General features: G+C 38.6%; 2 protein-coding genes across 8 annotated transcripts in view; both read right to left on the bottom strand.

Moving 5' to 3' along the window:
• nrg1 (neuregulin 1) overlaps window positions 1-9,424 on the bottom strand; it is an 85,412-nt gene extending 75,988 nt beyond the window's left edge. For 3 of the 5 annotated variants that reach the window (XM_047161054.2, XM_047161051.2, XM_047161056.2), the window contains exon 1: window positions 8,977-9,424. In XM_047161054.2, the coding sequence (XP_047017010.2) occupies window positions 8,977-9,112 (136 nt within the window). In that variant the 5' untranslated portion in view covers window positions 9,113-9,424. The remainder of the gene's footprint in view (window positions 1-8,976) is intronic. The other 2 variants (XM_047161053.2, XM_047161055.2) reach the window with 1 other exon arrangement.
• A 7,116-nt stretch (window positions 9,425-16,540) lies between these two features.
• wrn (WRN RecQ like helicase) overlaps window positions 16,541-20,124 on the bottom strand; it is a 39,923-nt gene continuing 36,339 nt past the window's right edge. For all 3 annotated transcript variants that reach the window (XM_017488734.3, XM_017488732.3, XM_017488731.3), the window contains one exon: window positions 16,541-16,782. In XM_017488734.3, coding sequence (XP_017344223.1) covers window positions 16,669-16,782 — 114 coding nt within the window. In that variant the 3' untranslated portion in view covers window positions 16,541-16,668. The remainder of the gene's footprint in view (window positions 16,783-20,124) is intronic.

Raw genomic sequence — 20,124 nt, 5'->3', positions numbered from 1 at the left:
GGGAGTATCATCAGGAATTTTCCAAAACACCATTACTCATAGCAAACTAGATGTTCTTGTAAATTTTCCTAGTTGAGTTATTTTTCCTTCTGCTTCTATCAAATGGTTTCTTTTCATTAAAAAAATGGGGATTTATAGTTCTTGCAACTATTAATAAAATATCACACTGCTTTCCTGTTGATTTTTTTCACTATACCTGTATAACTAAATAGTGCAAACATGATCATTTTACCATATACTGTATTTCATTCGCCTTACAACACAATGTTAATATATAGAGTGCAAATGTATGTAACATTCAGCATTCATTTGCAAATAAAATGTTTACTAGTGACTATAATAATTTCTCAGAAAGAATGGGATTAGCCAAAGCACACAGTTTAAAATGTCCAAAGCCTAAAGGCTACACTGCAATTTCACATGAGTAGCTCTTCTATCAATGACCAAATTAACAAATATTTGGCCAATGTAATATAGCATTATAAACAGTTTATACCCAATATTCACCAAATATCTCCCCTCATATTATAGACTTGTACCCAAGATCTGCTGCTGTAATCATAAAGCCTGTCCTGTGTTCATCACAGGAATTTTACTCACAATATGTCTCATACTTTACATCCTTTCAACCCAGTACCGATTACCTGCAATCTTCTACATCTGTATACTGTAATGATTTATAATTCTACTATCTGCTGTAACTCAGAAGAGGATGGGTTCCCATTTGAGTTTGGTTTCTCTCAAGGTTTCTTCATCATGTCATTTGAGATAAATGCTCTTTGCCACTTCTGTATGCACTGCTAATTTATTGGTAGTAACTGTACGTGTGAACTCAGCAGTCCTGTAAATAAAGACACATAACTTCCCAGCACTATGTCAGCACCGCAAGACATGCCTCCATAGAGTGTCTATGCAACACTGGTAATGTATGTTAGTTCAAGACACACAGACTGGGTTAAGCTTACACCTTTCCATTAGCAAATGCTTTAAAGATTATGACAGTCCCTTTCATGTGTGTGCTGCGTCCCCACTTTATGAAATTACAAAAAGGTCTACAGCGAGGTACTTTAAAAGAAAGTTGCTTACTCCTCCATTTTGTATGTCCATGATTCCTATCCATACAGAGTATTAAACAGAGAACACCATATGTTATTTCATCCATTTATAAAGAAACACATTACTAAGATGAGATAAGAGTGGTGGTCATCACCCCTCCCTAAAAACCCCCAAACATATCCTATGCTCTGGATATATTGACTATGTTTTCCAAATCCGATAAAACTAATTCAATCCACTGCTTCCCTCTGTGACGTAATAAATGATCATCTCGAGTTACTCACTTAGAGGTTTTTTCAGTCTTTCCATTTTTCACCAATTTGAAGGCAAATAATTACAGCATTTGTAAAATCAAAACAAAAAACAAAAACAAAAACAAAAAAAACCAAAGTGTGAATACTACACTGATGTCTAAATAGACAAAAATGTCAGCTACCTCCATATGCTGTGTTCAGTGTGATGGTAATGTACTGTAATGTGTTTAATTACAAAACTTGTATTTATAGTGTCTTATATAGTGGCTTTTTTATTTTAAGAGTATTAAAAATAGATTTATGAGAAATTGTCTTGACATTAACTTTTTGAGGATTTGCGTTTTGCGTCAGTTGTATGATTTCCTCTCAAATAGCGATGAACACATTATTGAGAAAACAGTCTTGTGGTTACACTTTGCTGTGCTGTGATGAAATAACAGTAACATTATAACTGAATGTTCACAGTCTGAAAAAAAGAAAACAACAAATGATACTTGCAGTGATTCCTACACACTGGTAATACTTTGGCAGTACGCCCAGGTATATTGACGAGCACCCAAGTATATTTTGTCCCATTAAAAAGTAAATCACATTTTATTTATTAATGAATCTGTAAAAAATAAATGTACCTTCTAAATTGGCTGTGGCATGAACTCAGCTCAGGGTCAGAGAGATGCGAGAGAGAGAGAGAGAGTGAGAGAGAGAGAGAGAGAGAGAGAGAGAGAGAGAGAGAGAGAGAGAGAGATTGAGTGAGTGAGTGAGTGAGTGAGTGAGTGAGAGAGAGAGAGAAGCAAGAAAGAGGGAGGGGCAGGATGACAAGAGAAGGACTGGACAGAGCTTCCAATGTCAAGCTCAAGCTCTTCCACACCAACCTTGGCAAACCATGTCTTCATGGACCTCACTTTGTGCACAGAGACACTGTCATGCTAGAACAGGTTTAGGCCCCATGGTTCCAGTAAAGGGGAATCATAATGCTACAGAATACAAAGACACTTTATACAATTTCTTCAAACCTCAAACTTTGTGGCAACAGTTTGGGGAAGACCCACATGTGTGTAATAGTCAGGTGTCGGGGGTTTCTCCGGTTTTATATCTCACACACACACACAACCCCAAATGCAAAAAACAAACAAAAAGAGTCATTTGAAAATTCAGTTTACTCTGTACTATATTGAAAACACATTATTAACACATTATTTGATGTTATACTTTGTGAATTTAATTTCTTTTTGAAAATATACACTCATTTCAAATCTGATGGATTCAACACACGCTAAAAAAGTTGGGAAAGTTGACTGTGTACCACTGTGTAAACTCATCTTTTCTTTTAATAACACTTATTAAGCGTTTGGGCGCTGAGTGAAGACACCAGTTGGTTAAGTTTAGCAAGCAGAATTTTCCCCCATTCATCCATTATGCATTTCTTCAGCTGCGTAACTGTACAGGGCCTTCGTTGCCTTAGTTTGCACTTCATAATGTGCCACACATTCTCAATCGGAGACAGGTCAGGACTGCAGGCAGGCCATGCTAGCACCCGCACGCTCTGCTTACGCAACCTTGCGCTTGTAATCCGGGCAGAATGTGGTTTGGCGTTGTCCTGCAGCATATGTTGCTCCAAAATGTGTACATATCTTTCTGCATTAACAGTGCCCTCACAGATGTGCAAGTTACCCATGCCATGGGAACTGACACACTGGCATTCCATGACAGACGCTGACTTTTAAACCTGATGCTAACAGCTTGGATGGTCCTTTTCCTCTTTGGCCCGGAGAACACGATGACTGTTTTGTCCAAAAACTATTTGAAATGTTGACTCATCAGACCACAAAACACGATTCCACTGTGCTACTGTCCATCTGAGATGAGACCGAGCCCAGAGAAGTCGGCAGATGTTGATGTATGTTCTGGACAGTGTTGATGTATGGCTTCTGCTTTGCATAGTAAAGCCTTAACTTGCATCTGTGGATGCAGCGGCGAATGGTGTCGACTGACAAAGATTTACCAAAGTATTCCCATGTCAGGAAATCCATTACAGACTCATGACGGTTTTTAAGACCATGGCGTCTGAGGGATCGGAGATCACGCGTGTTCAGAAGTGGTTTTCAGCCTTGCCCTTTAAGCACCGAGATCTGACCGGATTCCTTGAATCTTTTAATTATACTGTGCACTGTAGAAGGTGAAATGCCCAAAATCCTACCAATTTGTCTTTGAGGAATGTTGTTCTCAAAGTGTTGGATTATTCGATGACACATCTGTTGGCACACTGGCGAGCCTCAACCCATCCTTACTCTTGAAGGACTAGACCTTTTCTGGAGACTCCTTATATACTATGATTAGACAATTGCCTCACCTGTTTGACATCACCTTCTTATTTCAACATGTCACATCGCTATTAGTCCTAAATTGCCCTTGCCTCAACTTTTTTAGAAGGTGTTGCAGGCATTAATTTCAAGATAAACATTTACCTTCAAAAAACTATGCAGTTGATTAGCTAAAACATCAAATACTTTGTCTTTATATGATTTTTGTTTAAATACAAAGTTCATTTACATTCAACCATCTTTGCTTTTATTTGCATTTTCCACACTCCAAACTTTTTCGGAATTGGGTTTATATATATATATATATATATATATATACATACATATATTTCTGCTTAACAGCTTAGGGAGTTTTTCCTTGCCACCATCGACATCAGCTTGCTCAATTGGGGTAAATTCACACATTTAAAATCTGTATCCCGTGTTTAGATATTTCTGTAAAGCTGCTTCGAGACAATGACCATTGAAAAAAGTGCTATACAAATAAAATTGAATCGAATTGAAATATATATATATATATATATATATATATATATATATATATATATATATATATATATGTGTGTGTGTGTGTGTGTGTGTATGTGTGTGTATATATATATATATATATATATATATATATATATATATATATATATATATATATATATATATATATATATATACACACATACATACATACACACACACAGTATATATTAAAGCACTGCATATTTATTTATCCATCTGTTGTTAAAGCATATTCCACATTATGTCACACAGTCCCATGGGCAAAGCATTTCCCCCCATGGGCAAATAGTAAATCAATACTTTTCAATCAGTCAAATGAACTAACAGTGTTATCTGCCAAAAGGAGCCAAATTTGTAGTTCCCACAAGGCTCCTGTGTCTATAAAATCAATCTGTTTCCTGGCCATTATTTAAGACGAAGGATGTTTGGGAAAGACTTAAGAGCTCTACTAAACTACCATACAACAGTACTTTAGCCAAATCTGTTCTCTATACAGTAGTATAACTTGACACATCTGGGTTAGTTAACCTCACTTTGCTAGGCTGTTACTGTAATAATGTTCATTTAAAAGAGATGTGAGTGCAGAATAGATATGGAGTAGAGGCCAAACACTTTATCATCATGTGTGACGGCAGCCACTCACTTAATAAAAAGAATAAAGATGTGATTAATGTCAACCAAAACTAACCATAGAACCTTTTTGTATACGGAATAATAAATTGCCCAACAAAAGACAGAAATTATGAAAAGGTTCTATGAATCTGACCCCAAGACTAGATCCTCATCTCCCCTGGTGCTCTGCATTTACATATTTGAACATGATTGGCTGTTATATTTTATGACAGTAAATGTCATTTTTCAACAGTAACGCAGATTTCTGACTGAAGTTTTCAGCTATCCTTGTTTCCGAAATGCCATAATCCCAAAAATCAAGTATAAAGTGTCTTTGAAGCCTCATGCAACACTTCATAATTCACAGGTCGATAGAATAGAAATTTCCTAATGAAAAACAGAATGGTGTAATTTTGCTTAAACACAGTGCCCTTATAGGGGTTAAATTCACATGCCCTATATAAATGCAAAGCCAGTTTCTGCATTTTTTTTATGAGCAAAGCACTTTCTCTAATCAGAACAAAAAGTCACATACTCTACATCCAATATGCAGAATAGATTTCTCAGATGTGACGCAATTACAGTATATTTACAGTATGTAATGTCAAATTAAGAGACCAAGACACATGTAATTGAATTATTAGAGTGAAAAACTGCATGGTATGATGCAATCACCATCTAATAATCCATGAGCCAGTGTTCAGATGATATGTGTGACCTCAATATGCCTTCAACAGACAGGGAAACAGCACAACATGTAGATATGTAATGCCGCTGTACCAGCTGAAAAACAAAGCAACATTCAGCTACAAAAAGCTCCTTACCACATTGTTTGCATGCCCATATTCTCTGAAGCAATGCTAAGAACTACAGATTTGATCTCACAGCAGTGACAGATGCCAAGTCCTTCTTGCAACTGTTAAGTGCTTGATGCACTCAAAAAGAGGCCACAAAATGACAGTTATTATTACACGACATTGTTTTTGCCAAAGATGTCATAAAGTTATGAGGGCATGTTTAAATGGTGGTAGAATAGGGAAAAAGAATCAGTTGAGGAGTTGAGTTTAAACAGAGTATTCACTCTGTTACTGACTCACTCTTAGTAACCGATTTATCCTGATCAGGGTCACGATGGATCCGATCCCAGGAACACTTGGTGTGAGGCAGGAATACACCCTAGATGGGACTCTAGGCCATTGCAGCGCATCCCGCACACACTCATTCACACCTAGGGGACATTTATCTTAGCCAGTTCACCTACTGGCATGTTTTGGAGTTAGGAAGAAACCGGAGAATTTGGAAGAAATCCATGCAGTCACAGGGAGAACATGCACATAAACTCACACAGTGAGTAACCCAAGCTCACAATTGAACCTGGGACCCTGGAGCTGTACGGCAGCAGTGCAGGTGTCAAAAAGCTTATTGCATAAAAACCCAACCCCATATAACCCAGTTAGTTAGCTAGCCAGCCTATTAATGTATTTAGCTGTATTAATGTGGCATTGTATAATTAAATACATAAGACATACCCAAGATTATAATCTCAAATTAACTGTTTTATTAACCTGAAAATATATGCCTGGTTAATGTTGATAATCAGTTCTGTCTTAAGTTGGTATCATTGTGGGTATACTGTATTTCCCCCCATCAAACATTAAGCCATACAGATTCCTATACAGATTTCTAATATGTTCAACAGGGATTTGCAAAGCTCAATTGGTAATAGTGTGGATTCTGTTACTGCCCATTCTGCCAAAAGCACTGCTTTTAGTTAATAGCAGATCACACCATCTTAAATTGTGACTTAAATGGCAATTTTTTTTTTAAGCAGACCTGACGTTTTTTAGGAAATCCATGGGAATACAAATGCTGGATTTAGGCATGGGAATAGAACTTTGTTGGGCATTTTGGAATGTTGACTCACACGCATAATGTTTAACTCAAAGATCAAAGAGTTTTTACAAAATGTGTGCAAAATGAGGCAGGATAGTTAAAGTGCCTTAACGTCTGCCTTGAACTAGCAGTCAGGTTGCATGACAGAGGAAATAACTCTTTTAAAATAGGCACTACTACTACTATGACTACAGGCAGTAGTCCTAATAGTAATATACAACTATAAAGTAAACCAAACTAGTAGCTGGTAGTAGCAGAAGCAGTAATAATAGTACTAGGAGTAATATCTATTAATAAACTTGACATGAATGAACACACAGACTATACAGTAAGTAATGTTTCTAAACACAAACTGATGAAGATCTATGGGCAGGTGACAAAGATCACAGACAAATCTATAGGGATATAAATGTGAAAACAGTGGTTTGGCTTTTTGAGAGCATATTAAAGGACCATTTTAGGTCAGTATTAGGAAATGAAATAAATTAGGTACTAATATTATTGTTTATTGGTTATATAGTTGGGGGCTTGAAGGTGGCATCACTGCTGTATGCTGATAATGTTATGCTTCTCGCCCGTCTGAACACTAGTTCGTGGAGACTGTTATCTCCAAAACGTTCTCGAGCACTTCGCTGCCGAGTATGAAGCGGCTGGGATGAGAATCAGCACCTCCAAGTCTGTGGCTATGGTTCTCTGTTGGAAAAAGAGTGGATTGCCCGGTCCAGGTTAGGGGGAGCAGCTGCCTTTAGGGGAGGACTTTAAGTACCTCTGGGTTTTGTTCACGAGTGATGGAAAGGGGGAACTAGAGATGGACAGGAGGATCGCTGCAGCATCTGCAGTATTGCGGGCGCTGTATCGGTCCGTGGTGGTGAACTGAGCCCTCGGACAAGGCTCGCGGTTTACACGTCAATCTACCTCCACATCCTCACCTATGGTCATGAATGTTGAGTAATGGACAAAAGGACGAGATCACGAGAGCAAGCTGCGGAAATGAGGTTTCTCCACACAAGGTTGCTGGACTCAACCTTAGGGATAGGGTGAGGAGTTCTGTAATCCGTGAAAGATTTGGAGTAGAGTCGCTGCTTCTCTGGATCGAGAGTGAGAGGAGCCAGTTGAAGTGGTTCGGGTATCTGGTAGGGATGCCACCTGGGAGGCTGCCTGTACAGCTCTACCGGGCACGCCCCACTGGGCGGAGACCCCGAGGCTGACCCAGGACATGCCGGAGGGATTATATTTCCCAGCTGGCCTGGGAACGCCGGGGATCCCCCAGGAGGAGCTGGAATCTGTTGCTGGGGAAATGGAGGTCTGGTCTTCCCTGTTTAGTATTCTGCCACTGCGATCCTCACCAGGACAAGCAGTGTAGAAAATGGATGAATGGATGGATGGATTATTGTTTGATGTTTCACATGAAAATTTTTCACTTTAAATAATTACAAATGCCTTTGCTGGTCTTCAGAAAATCAACATAAATATCTATTTATATTATATGGTTGTAGGTTCTCTTAATAACAATTAATCTTTAAAAAAAAATTAAGTGCAATTCTAGTTGTTAAAGTAAGAAATGCTTTTTAAAAAAGAATTTGCAATCAGAACTTCCACGAAGATTCCTTAAATTGTACCAAGTTCAGCACCACAACGTGTAGAAAGCTCCATAGACTACATGGCTGAGTCCAAAACACTTCACTGTTATTTTAAGTGCACTACATTCGGTATGAAATGGTGGCTTCTACACCTCATGTAGCTAACTATACGTTCAACACGGAGGTGTTTTTGATATTCAGCATCCTGCATCTCTGTGCGCTTTTACGCGGTATGACCTTTCATACAGGGGCAGGGAAATAATGCGGCTGCGATGAGTCAAGCACAGGGTTGCCAGATTGGAACGACCCTTACAAATCAGATCAATATCCTACTTCCAGGGTAGACCCAGAAGTGCAATCACTGTTCTTAGGTTTAGAGCATGCGGTTGTACTCACACCCCACCAAGATTCTTTACACCTGAATCAAAACTTTGCGGTTACGATTAACAAAGCTCCGTGTTGCCAGATTGGATGAGCTCTTTGCTCCGTATGAGCTAGACACGAATTTACTAGGTTTGCATGAATAACAATAGATGCCTTTGAGAGTAAGACTGGAGTGGAAGGGTTTGCTGACAAGTGTCACCCTGTTACAATGTTTATATCTGATTTTTTTTCTCCAAACCCAAAGAAGTTGTCATACTGAATTTATGGGAAATCGTTCAATCTGGCAACACTCTCCAAACAAATAAAGTTTTAGGGAAAAGTTTGATTAAAATAGTAAATAAAGGATAGATTAGATGAGGTGCCTACCACATGTTTGGCACAGCGCGTGAGTGATATCCTTTCTCTCCGCGCGCTTGCTCTGCACAGGCGGAGAGAGCGCGCGCAACACCGACGCATCTCCGGTGGGTTCCGTGAAGAACACATACCGCGTCCCTGCTTTCATCCGAAAGCACTTATCCTCCCGGGACCAGATGAGAAACACCACAGCGTCCTTCCTGAGCCCTCCGGTCTTGATCTCCCACACCCGGTTCACTCTTATCCTACTTTGATGAAGCTCTGCACCCGGTACCGGCTCGCGCGTCTCTCGCGTTACCCCATCCACACGGAACGTCTCCGTTTCATACTCCGCGGATTCCTCCAGTACCCCTTCAAACACGACCCCAGCGCGCAGCGCGAGGTCCCGCACCGGGATGGAGAAGCAGTTGGGCTTCCCGCACTCACACACGGACAGAGACGTCAGGAGTCCGCAGATCACGCACAGCAAGCGCATTGTAACGGAGGTTTTGGCGCAGGGAATAGACGCAGGTGGCACAAGGGAAGGGCACTTTAAGCCGACTGAGTTCACTCAGAGTGCACACTTGGTGCTACTGGAGAGGGCGGAGTTGCCCAATGAGAAAATCTGAGCCTTGCGTGAGAGGATTTTCCTCTTCACATTCTCCAGTCAATTGTGGCATCATTTATCACCGAATTTGCATTAACATTACAGCAATTCATTACAGCAAGCTGATATTTAAAATACAATAGATATAAAAACACACCCTTCACCACCCTGATAAAATGACAGGTTTCTGTCGTGTAAAATATTAAACCAAGATAAAGCATGTTAGAACATTTTCTACCTTTATTGTGAAATTTTAACCTATAGCCTAAATTAAAGTGAATAATAATAATAATAATAATAATAATAATAATAATAATAATAGGGGGAAAAGGACAATAAACAGGTTGCATAAGTGTGCACGCCCCTAAATTAAGATTTAGTTGAAGCACCTTTAGATCTTATCACAGCATTCAATCTTTTTTTGGTAAGAGTCAGTCAGTTTGGGATATCTTGAATAGGCAATATTTTGCCATTCTTCCTTCCAAAAGCATTCTACCACTGTCAGATAGGTTGGGCATCTACTGTGCACAGTCCTCTTCAGGTCACCCCACATATTTCTGATTGAATTCAGATTTGGACTCTGGCAAGGCCATTCCAAAAATTTGATCTTGTTTTGGTGAAGCCATTCATTTGTTAATCTGGAGGTTTGCTTTTTGTTATAGTCATGCTGAAAGGTGAAAGACTTAAGGTTTTGTGACAAAACTGACTGGTATTTGGAGCTATTCATTATTCCCTCCATCCTGATCAAAGCCCCAGTTCAAGCTGAAGAAAAGCAGTCCCAAAGTGTGATGCTGCCGCCCCCATGCTTCACCCTGGGGATGGTGTCCTTTTGGTGATGTGCTGTGTTTTTATTGTGCTAAACATATATTTTAGTACTATGGCCTAAAAGTTCAACTTTGGTCTCACTGTACCACATTATTCCACACGGCTTGGGTAATTTATTTTGTGTTGTTAAAAATGCTTCTGTTTTGCCACCCTAGCCCATAGCCCAGACGTATGAAGAATTCAGGAGATTGTTGTCACATGTAGGGAGCAACCAGTGCCTGCCAGAAATTGCTGCAATTCTTTTAATGTTGCTGCAAGCCTCTTGGCAGCGTCCCTGACCAGTATTCTCCTGGTCTCCTCATCAATTTTAGAAGGACGTCCTGTTCTTAGTAATGTCACTTTCCACTTGTTTATTGTCTTTACAGTGTTCCATGGTAATTCTATCCATCTATTTTCTGTGGGGGACCCTGGGGCCTATCCCAGGGAACTCAGAGCACAATGTGGGGGACAGCTTGGATGGTGTGCATGGACATTCACACAATATGGGAAATTTGGAAATGCCAATCAGCCTACAACGCATGTCTTTGGACTGGGGGAGGAAACAGGAGTACCTGGAGGAAATCCCTGAAGCATGCAAACTCCACACAGGACAAAGGTGGGATTTAAACCCCCAACCCTAGTGGTGTGAACCTGCTAAGGGCAAACCTGCTAAGCACTAAGCCATAGACCCCCCTCCTCCTCCTGATTGATATTTTTCAACAATGAGATTCCGTACCTGACAAGGGGGTGGAGACTTTATATCAAAGGATATCACATATCTCATAATAGATACCTCTAATTTGCCAGTGGATTAGTGATACTCTTACAAGTATTACTCACCTATTTAATAAAACTAGATAAACTCATTCAATGTTGTTAGGATTAAAATATTTATTTCACTGTAAAGACACTCAAGACAAAGACTTTTTCCTAACAACTTTGGTGGAATTGTTTTTTTTTTGTTTTTTAAATACTTTATGGCGTAAATCTCATAAAATAATTAACATTTTGTGTAATTCCTCTGTAATACTAATCTAATTAGGAGTTAACATGTAAAATTTCATGAATGAAGAAATTGTCCAGAAACTGAGAATTTGAATTCTGAATGGAGAAAAAAATGGTGTTGAAAATCCAGTGTGGTTTAATATGTTGACACTCTAGTTAATGTGGTTTATAAACTGTATAAAATGTATATTATGATGGAAACAAAATTTTCAGGGATAAATGGTGTTGTGTTTGTGAAGTGAGCGAAGCTTAAGTCTTCTTCATAGTCGAGACTTCAAAGTATCAAAGAATGCTGTGGTTTAAGAGTAATTTCTACTAGCTTAGAAAAGGATATTTACTAGAAAATTCTAGAAAAGTCTTAATGTTGACCCTAAACTAACCCTAACCCCATAGTTCATGTTACACCCCCCATAACACCCAATTACCTCCACAATTTCACATTACATGGACATCTGGCAGGATATTTTATACTAAAGAGAGTTTTTATTTTAAAAACTAAGAGAAAAAAAAATGCATTTTGGATACTGAGGTTTAGCATAATGTAGCTACAGTAATACACAAGTCAATGGATATTCTCCACAAAGCTGTTTTAATACTGCACACTGACTGTCTGTATTGCTTGTGGTAACAGAAACAGTGGCATAGTGTGTAGGAAATGGTGGAACTGACTACCTAGATGCCCTAACTAGAGTCAGCCCCTTAAGGAGCCTGGACTAAAAACCTTGCATTATCAAGAGGCCACTGAGTCTACTGTACCGAGTCTTTCTGTACATCGAAAATTGGACATTTGTGGAACTCCCTGGGTTGAAATGGTATTAGTGCAATTAAAAAAAATGCTTTCCTCTGGGTTCTGATTGTCATCTGAAACACATTATTCCAGAAACTGTTTTATCATGGTTTTTTTTTTTTTTTTAAACAGAGATTAAGATTATAAAACACATGAGTGTACCTTTAACTTCATTTATTGACATTCAGTGTGCTGAAATGAAGAGCAGGTGATATGGTAAAGACAACAATAAGCATTTTGTTGTTAAAGATTATTATCAGATCCGGTGTTAACTTTTAGGCCCATTGTCCCAATCCTGCATGAAAGGAATTCTCAGTAATATGAGTAATCCGAGTGGTACTCATACTCAAACCAGAACAACACAATAATTATGAGAAATGCATTTGTCATGCCAGGGTGGCATCTGATTGTAAGTGAGAACTCCAGTTGGCACTTTTATCCAATTTCAAAGGATGTTTGGGAACATCAGGTAAAGAGTTCAACATTCATTTGATACTCCATTACAGGGTTTCTCAAACTTTTTGTAGCTAGTGACTCATTTAACTGTAAAATAAATTCAACAGGAAATTGACTTTCTGTTTCACAGGGGTATTAATATGAGGTAACATAAGCCGAATTCCCAAATTATTGGGGTAGGCCAAATTATTTCCACCATCAGGGCAATAATTAAGAAGTTCCAGTCAACTGGAAACGTTATGAATCAACCTGGAATTGGACGCGTGTCTATATCGTCACAACGCACTGTGAAGAGGATGGTTCGAGTGGCCAAAAAATCTCCAAGTATCACAGCTGGAGAACTGCAGAAGTTAATTGTGTCTTGGGGTCAGAAAGTCTCCAAAACTACAATCTGGTCACCTACATCACCACATGATGTTTGAAAGGGTTTCAAGAAAAAAAGCCTCTACTCTCATCCAAAAACAAACTCAAGCGTCTTCAGTTTGCCAGACACTACTGGAACTTCAAAAGGGTTCTGTGGTCAGATGAAAGCAAAATAGAGCTTTTTGACAATAAATGCTAGAGGTGGTTTTGGCTCACACAGAGAGGTAGTCATATGGAAAAGTATCTCATGCCCACGGTTAAATATGGTGGTGGCTCTTTAATGTTTTGGGGCTGTTTTTCTACCAGAGAACCTGGACATTTTGTTAGGATACATGGCATCATGGACTCCATCAAATATCAACAGATATTAAATGAAAACCTGACTGCCTCTGACAGAAAGCTTCAAATGGGCCGTGTTTGGATCTTCCAGCAGGACAATGATCCAAAACATACATCAAAATTAACACAAAAATAAATGATTTACTGACCACAAAATCAGTGTCCTTCCATAACCATCTTAGTCCCCTGACAAAACCTGTGAGGTGAACTGAAGAGGAGAGTCCACCAACATGGAAATCGAAATGTGACGGATCTGGAGAGATCCTGTATGGAGGAACGGTCTCAGATTCCTTACCATGTATTCTCCAACCTCATCAAGCATTATAGGAGAAGACTCAGAGCTGTTATCTTAGCAAAAGGAAGCAGCATAAAGTATTGACTAAAAGGGTGCCAATAATTGTTGCATACCTATATTTAACAAAGATTTTTTTAATATATAAACCTATGTTTGCAATTGTTTGATATCCAAGTTTAAACAATAAAGACAAATTTTCACAGCGTTCTTTGCTCATATTTACCAAGTGTACCAATAGTAGTGGAGGGCACTGTAAATTTTGCTCGTCTGAAGCAACGACACACTTACCTGTCTGTTTTCATTAAAAATAAGTTTTTTTTTTAAAAACCATACCATTGTAGTCATGTAACAGCACTATCAAATAGCTTCACTGCTGTTGCGGTTAACATATTCATGGATTGAAAACACTCCTTGTTTTATATTGCAGGATTTTTTTCTGCTGTAGCAAAGTGTATGATGCAGCAGTATTAAAGATGCACCTTGGGCTGCTGTAAAGGAAGCTAATGTGGTGGTTCCTGGCAGTGAAGAAGCCTCACCATAAATCATAATGCTAATTACTTACTGTATTACTTAATTCTCTTGCAAAATTAGTATTAATTAGTTTATATTCAAATCAACTTCTTAAGAATACAATCCTCTCACTTGATACCATGTCTTAGAAAATTCATCACAGACCTGCATCAGTATAAATCCAATGAATGTATTCATTACATGAGAATCAAATTACAATAACAAGTCTAGTCTCTGCTGTTTGTCCCAGCAGGCGTTCGTGTGGTTTTTGGGTTTTTTTTTTTTGCCTGTACAGTACAACAGAGCGGGCACTGATTCCAAACACAATATCTCACACCCGTAGCACCAACACATGCTTAGTTGAATCTCACCACAGCCTTTAACCTCACCCTATGACACTGCATGTCCTGGGCCAGAGTATGACCACAAGCGCCTGTGTCCTGGGCAGCTGGGAGTGGCAGTGGCGCCTGCCGTCCACCTGCTCCTGAAGCAGTCTTTCAGTCTCGAAGCATACTGGCACATCTGACCTGAGGGCGTGTGACATGACAGAAACAGCTGTGTGGGATTCCCCAGACACGACAACATCATTTCCTCAAGGCCTCCACAGTGAAACACTGCTAATGATGGATTTCCACTTTCCCGAGTCCACTGGGTTCTCAAATGTTCAGTCAGGGACTCCTTTAACTGTGCAAAAAAAATCCCCTCAGTACAGAATGTTATTTTATGACGTATTCAGCCTTAGTTATATAGCCTTAGAGCTTTTTATCCCTGAACTTTTCATTGATCTTTAGGAAGCAATGGATCCAGAGATTTTACCGGGAACACTGAGAAAGAGGTGGGAATACACCCTGGATGAGACATTAGTTACATATGCTTTGAGTTATTATGGTTTGGATTAAATCAATGAAAACACAACAATAACTACAATTTCGATAAGAGTTCTGATTTCCACCACTGTAACAAAATAAAAAGCAGCAGACCTTCTGGCTATGCTTTACAAATCCCCAGGGGTCCCCAGATGCCACATTGAAAACCACTGCACTAGTCCAGTATAGGCAGAATTACTGGCTGGAATTTTCTTCAATGAATAGCAATGTGCAAGCCTGGGTACTCGTATAATATTATTTTTTGATAAAAGCTGATTAGGTTTGTCTGGGTTATAATTTCATGAGATGTGAGAATGCATAAAAAACTGGGATTACAGATGCTGGTCATGGCAATATCAATAAGCTAAAAAGAATTAGGTTGAAAAAAAATACTTGATTGCATTAGAGAAGCAGTCAAGCTTCACTTAGGTCTGGAGAAGCATTCATTTCAATAATCAGCGGCTATCTAATGAGATGGACCAATGCACAGCATGAAAAACTTGTAAAGCGTAAAACAACACCAAAGTTAACCGTATTAAAAGTTAGTTAATTGAATCTATGTTTGGGTATGCTGCCAATACTACTCCACTGCAATTTTATATACCTCCTTTCTCATTGTTGATCCAAAGGCTTTCCTATAAATTATGCATTACAGGCAAACTCCTTTTTTATCAACAGTGGCCAGGATGCAATGACCAGAGACACCCAAATGCCGCCTTGATTTAGAGAAACCACACAACTTAAGCCACAGCTTCACCAGTTTTTGTAAAAACATGCAAAGTTCAATAGATCCATCATTTGATCTGCTTTGAACCCCAGTGCATCGTTGCACATTAGGTTAAGACACTATCTTTGACTAGTAATCCAAGGTCAACATAATCTGAAAAGACAGCAGGGTAGTCAGGAGAGCTTTACCTCAAGCAGGATTAACCCTGTACACAGGAACTATTTCTATTCAGCGTGCAGCGCTGTACTTTACAGGTCTTACTGCTTGGTCTGAATGAAGTATCATTTCCTAAATGCTTTTTATTCTAAACAGTGGAATCAAATACCTACAAAAATGTCTATGCTTACTACCAATAAAATAGGGATGTAAAGAAATAATGTTTCGAATAGGTAAATCTATAAGAAATATAAATATATATATATATATATATATATATATATATATATATATATATATATATATATATATATACACACACACACACACACACAACAGCTGCTTTGATTTGCAAGCCGAGTTCGAAATCGGGTTGAATTGAAAAGGAAAATGGTTAAAACCTGTCAAAAATCGCAGCTTGTCATGTTAGCGAAAATGGAAAGTTTCCATAAACTACTCTGTCCAGAAGACATTCCTGTGGAGGAAAAGTAAATTGAACTGAACTGAATTAGACTTGATTTGAGTCATATCGGTGCTGAACCAAATCGTATTGTATCAGCAGTGAACTGAGGTATATGGAATTGTTCCTTATTTAACTTTCAACAAGTATATATTATTATAATTTTCTATACATCTTACTGTCTATAAGAGGCAGATTCACACTCCTACGATAAAAAAAAAATAGACAAATAAAATCAATTTATTTAGGAAAATATCAAAAGATTGTTTTCAAAAGTGCACTTCTTCATGCAAAAAATCTCAAAAATTATTTCTGAAAAACTATATACACTTGTAGCGTTTTATTGAAAGTCACATGAAGAGTCCTTTCTTCTTTTTGTTTTTTTTTGATGCAGCAGCATTAAGAGAGTCAGTCGGTGCTTCTGGCCAGTCAGGCAGCTTCCTCTTTGGCGCCTGGCTTTCGGTCTGTGGGAACAAGAGATCATATTAAAGCATTCTTTCTAAACCCCCCCCCCAAACTAAAGTAGTACTATTCATTTCAATTCTATAATGAAATGACACAAGTTAAAGCAAAGAGAGGGTAAATGAAATAAATTTTATTTCTACGCTCAATACATTGACTAAAATATATAGATAGATATTTAAAATGCTCATATATTGGGTTTTTCCCTTTTTGTGTGTCTTTTTTCTTTCTTAAAAAAAAAAAAAAACACTAATCATGAGCAGAAAAAGTTTGGTCATAAAGAACTAACACTGGAGTTTTATATATATCATACTACAAAGTACTCTGTTGTACATCACCACAATAACGTACGCGGTCTGACCCCACGGCCCATCCATAGGCAGTTGCAGCGTAAACAATAAAGCACAGACATCACTGTTGAGACACTAAAGCTAGTTTTAGACTTTAAAGATTATTGCTTGTTGCAGTGTATAATATGATCCAAATAAAATCTAGCCTGAGTACTGTAACAGACTGTCTGATAATACGTGTGCTTCATGTCAGATCACACAATGGAGATCCTCTAATGATAGATCTACGCTGTAAAGAAATGACTATGCTCTGTGCATATCATCAGTCAGCGTGATACGGGTTTGTACAGAAAACAGGGACTCATACAGAAACATTGTTCAAAATGAGCTTGAGGTAATAAAGATTGTGTAATCCAGTGCCGCCCCCTCCTATTGTTGTCTTTCACATGGGTGTCATAGCAGCGCTCACACTCAGATTTAAGTTTAAAATTGTGACACTGCCTAAACTTGTTGGTGGCGGTCTTTGGTTGCAATGCCACTCATGATCTTATCATGCTTTCTAAGACCATAGATTTCAACTGATGACTAAAGAATTCATTTTACAATGTCTATGACAGAAAAAATAAATCCGTCTATAATAAAAATATACAAGTTTAGTATAAATATCCAGCTTTAGTGATACTTCGTAATGTATGTACTCTGGCCAATATAAAAAACATGGGTCACATTTATTCACACCAAGCTATTCCCATTACGACATGCTCAATAATTACACTTCTTTTACAAGTGCGCTCTATTAAAAATGAATAAAACGGTCCATGATTTCCTACCAAATCATACTGTACTGAGGAAAAAACATCCACTAGAACCATCCAGCCATTGTGATCCCTGCATTTCAAAATCATTGTGAATTGTGACTCATTTTTTGTTGCTAAACATGTGAAAATATGGCAATTTTTAAAAATTGTATTTATTTATTTTTTTTAAACTTTAACATGCGAAACACAAACCGTAATGGGTGGAAAAATTTAGCTCCCTCCCTTGGAAGTGTTTAAATAAAATACATGATGTAATGTGAACAACAAATCACACAGATGTTATCCTACAAATGATCATATAAATTGTTTTTTTAGAACAATGATATTAGCACAGTGTGTTCCTTCTGGTTGTCCACCCCCCCACTCCCCAAATTCCTCCACCAGTTTGTTCATTTGCCAATTCCCACCCACCAGCCAGCTCTCCCCGATCATAAGACAGCCACCAACAGGAGAGGGTGAAGGCTAACTGTATCTTTTCGAAATTCTGCTTGAGCTGCAGCACAGGACAGCGTAACACACTTGGCGCTATCTGCCTTCTTCCACATACAAGAGCTCATAGAGTGTCACTCTGATAGACATCAGAGACAGAATATTCTCCTCGCACCCAGAGACCTTGTAAAATTATACAGTGGAATCTCCCGAAATCTTTTAAAATGATCAGAATTGGTAACAGCTTTTTCTTCAAATTGTTTTGTTGTGTTTCATTTATTTACATTTTTTGGTATTTTGTCATTTAAGTGACAGTAGTAACGTGCACAGTATGCCCCATTAATGAACAATGTAAAAAAGTCATTTTGAGTTCCGCTTCTTTGCTGTTTCCCAAAACAGCAGCAGTGAAAACATTATTATTATTAAAAAATATGCAATTCAACCAAAATGGCTCGAGTTCTCTTGGTAAGTGTTTTACCCGATGTTTTACATGCATAATTTAACTTATACACTTAAATTAAAACTACCATCGCTTTACAATCAAACACCATTTCAAGTAAAGCACTTATTTATCTGTTTCTATGCATTTCATAGTTTTCAGGCCCTTTTTCTCTCTCCTTAATGGTGGGAGCCTTAATCTTAATGACATCACCAGCGTCGCTCCAGACAGGATGCAGCAGATTGAAGAGTTTATCTATTTAGAAACGAACCCTAATGCTCACATATTGATCCATAGATTTGTGTCAATGCAGCACAAAAGAACTTTGATGAATGGCCTCTAAAACCTGCTTATATCACCATAAATGTCCATGTCGAGATATAATGTGGCTAGTTAGGAACATTTTGAATAATAATAGATGCTGTTTGTGCTGGCATGAGAATGGCTGTAATGAGTAGTGACAAATATTTGGTTTTAATCTTAGTTTATGATGTTAACATTTGTTATTTTGCTAAATACCAAATCAACAGCTAATATTCAAATGAAAAAATAGGTGCCATTCTCCAGTTGTAGTATTTTATAGCTTACTGTGCCTTTCAGCGAGAAATAAGAGAACAGGAAGAAGCAACACAAAGAAAGCTCACACTTTTGTCCCATGACAATACCTCTACTTTTTATGTCCAGCAACGAGCTCTGGACTAGACAGGAAATTTACAGCAGGAGGGGATGAAACCCCAGATGTGGCGATTGAGTCTGTTCGCGTGAGTGTATGTGAGGGCAGGCAGGGGTCAGACAGAAGCTAAGCCACACCCCCTGAGCTAAGCTACACCACTGCACTCATCTTGTTAGAGGTGGCTGTGACGGCCCGATCGATCCTGTCGCGTGTCATTAGCCTCGGGGCAGAGGTCAGGTCCCAGAGGCCACTGTCGCAAATAAACAAAGCACTTCACGCTGCACGCCCATTAGACCTACATGAGCTCAACTGCTGTTTTGTATTCATATACCTGTTTTAAATCTGTCCTTTAGAGGACAGGACACAGAAAAGGTCACTGAAACCATGAAACCAACACCAAAACCAAAGGAGCAGAGCTTATAATTAGATCTCTTAGCTACAGCAGAGACTCCGGTTTAGATTCCAGTCTATGCAAGTCTTTGCAAGTCGGAATTTGCTCAGACATGCAACACAAGAAAATGGTGCCCCAGACTACACTTAGTCACTCAGCAATGCTGTAAGCTCAAAGGCGGCTTTGTACACAATAGAATAGGCATGTGATAGCCTTTGGATGTCATGAGAGGTGGCACAACCTGCTACACAAAAGAGTCTGACTTTTTATTGTGGCCATTAATGACTTTGTGAAAGAAAAAAGT

The sequence above is a fragment of the Ictalurus punctatus genome, chromosome 16 (genome assembly GCF_001660625.3).
Source record: "Ictalurus punctatus breed USDA103 chromosome 16, Coco_2.0, whole genome shotgun sequence".
NCBI classification, from domain to species: Eukaryota; Metazoa; Chordata; class Actinopteri; order Siluriformes; family Ictaluridae; genus Ictalurus; species Ictalurus punctatus.
Note: the sequence above shows the minus strand (reverse complement) of the source record. Positions and strands in the feature narration are given on the sequence as shown.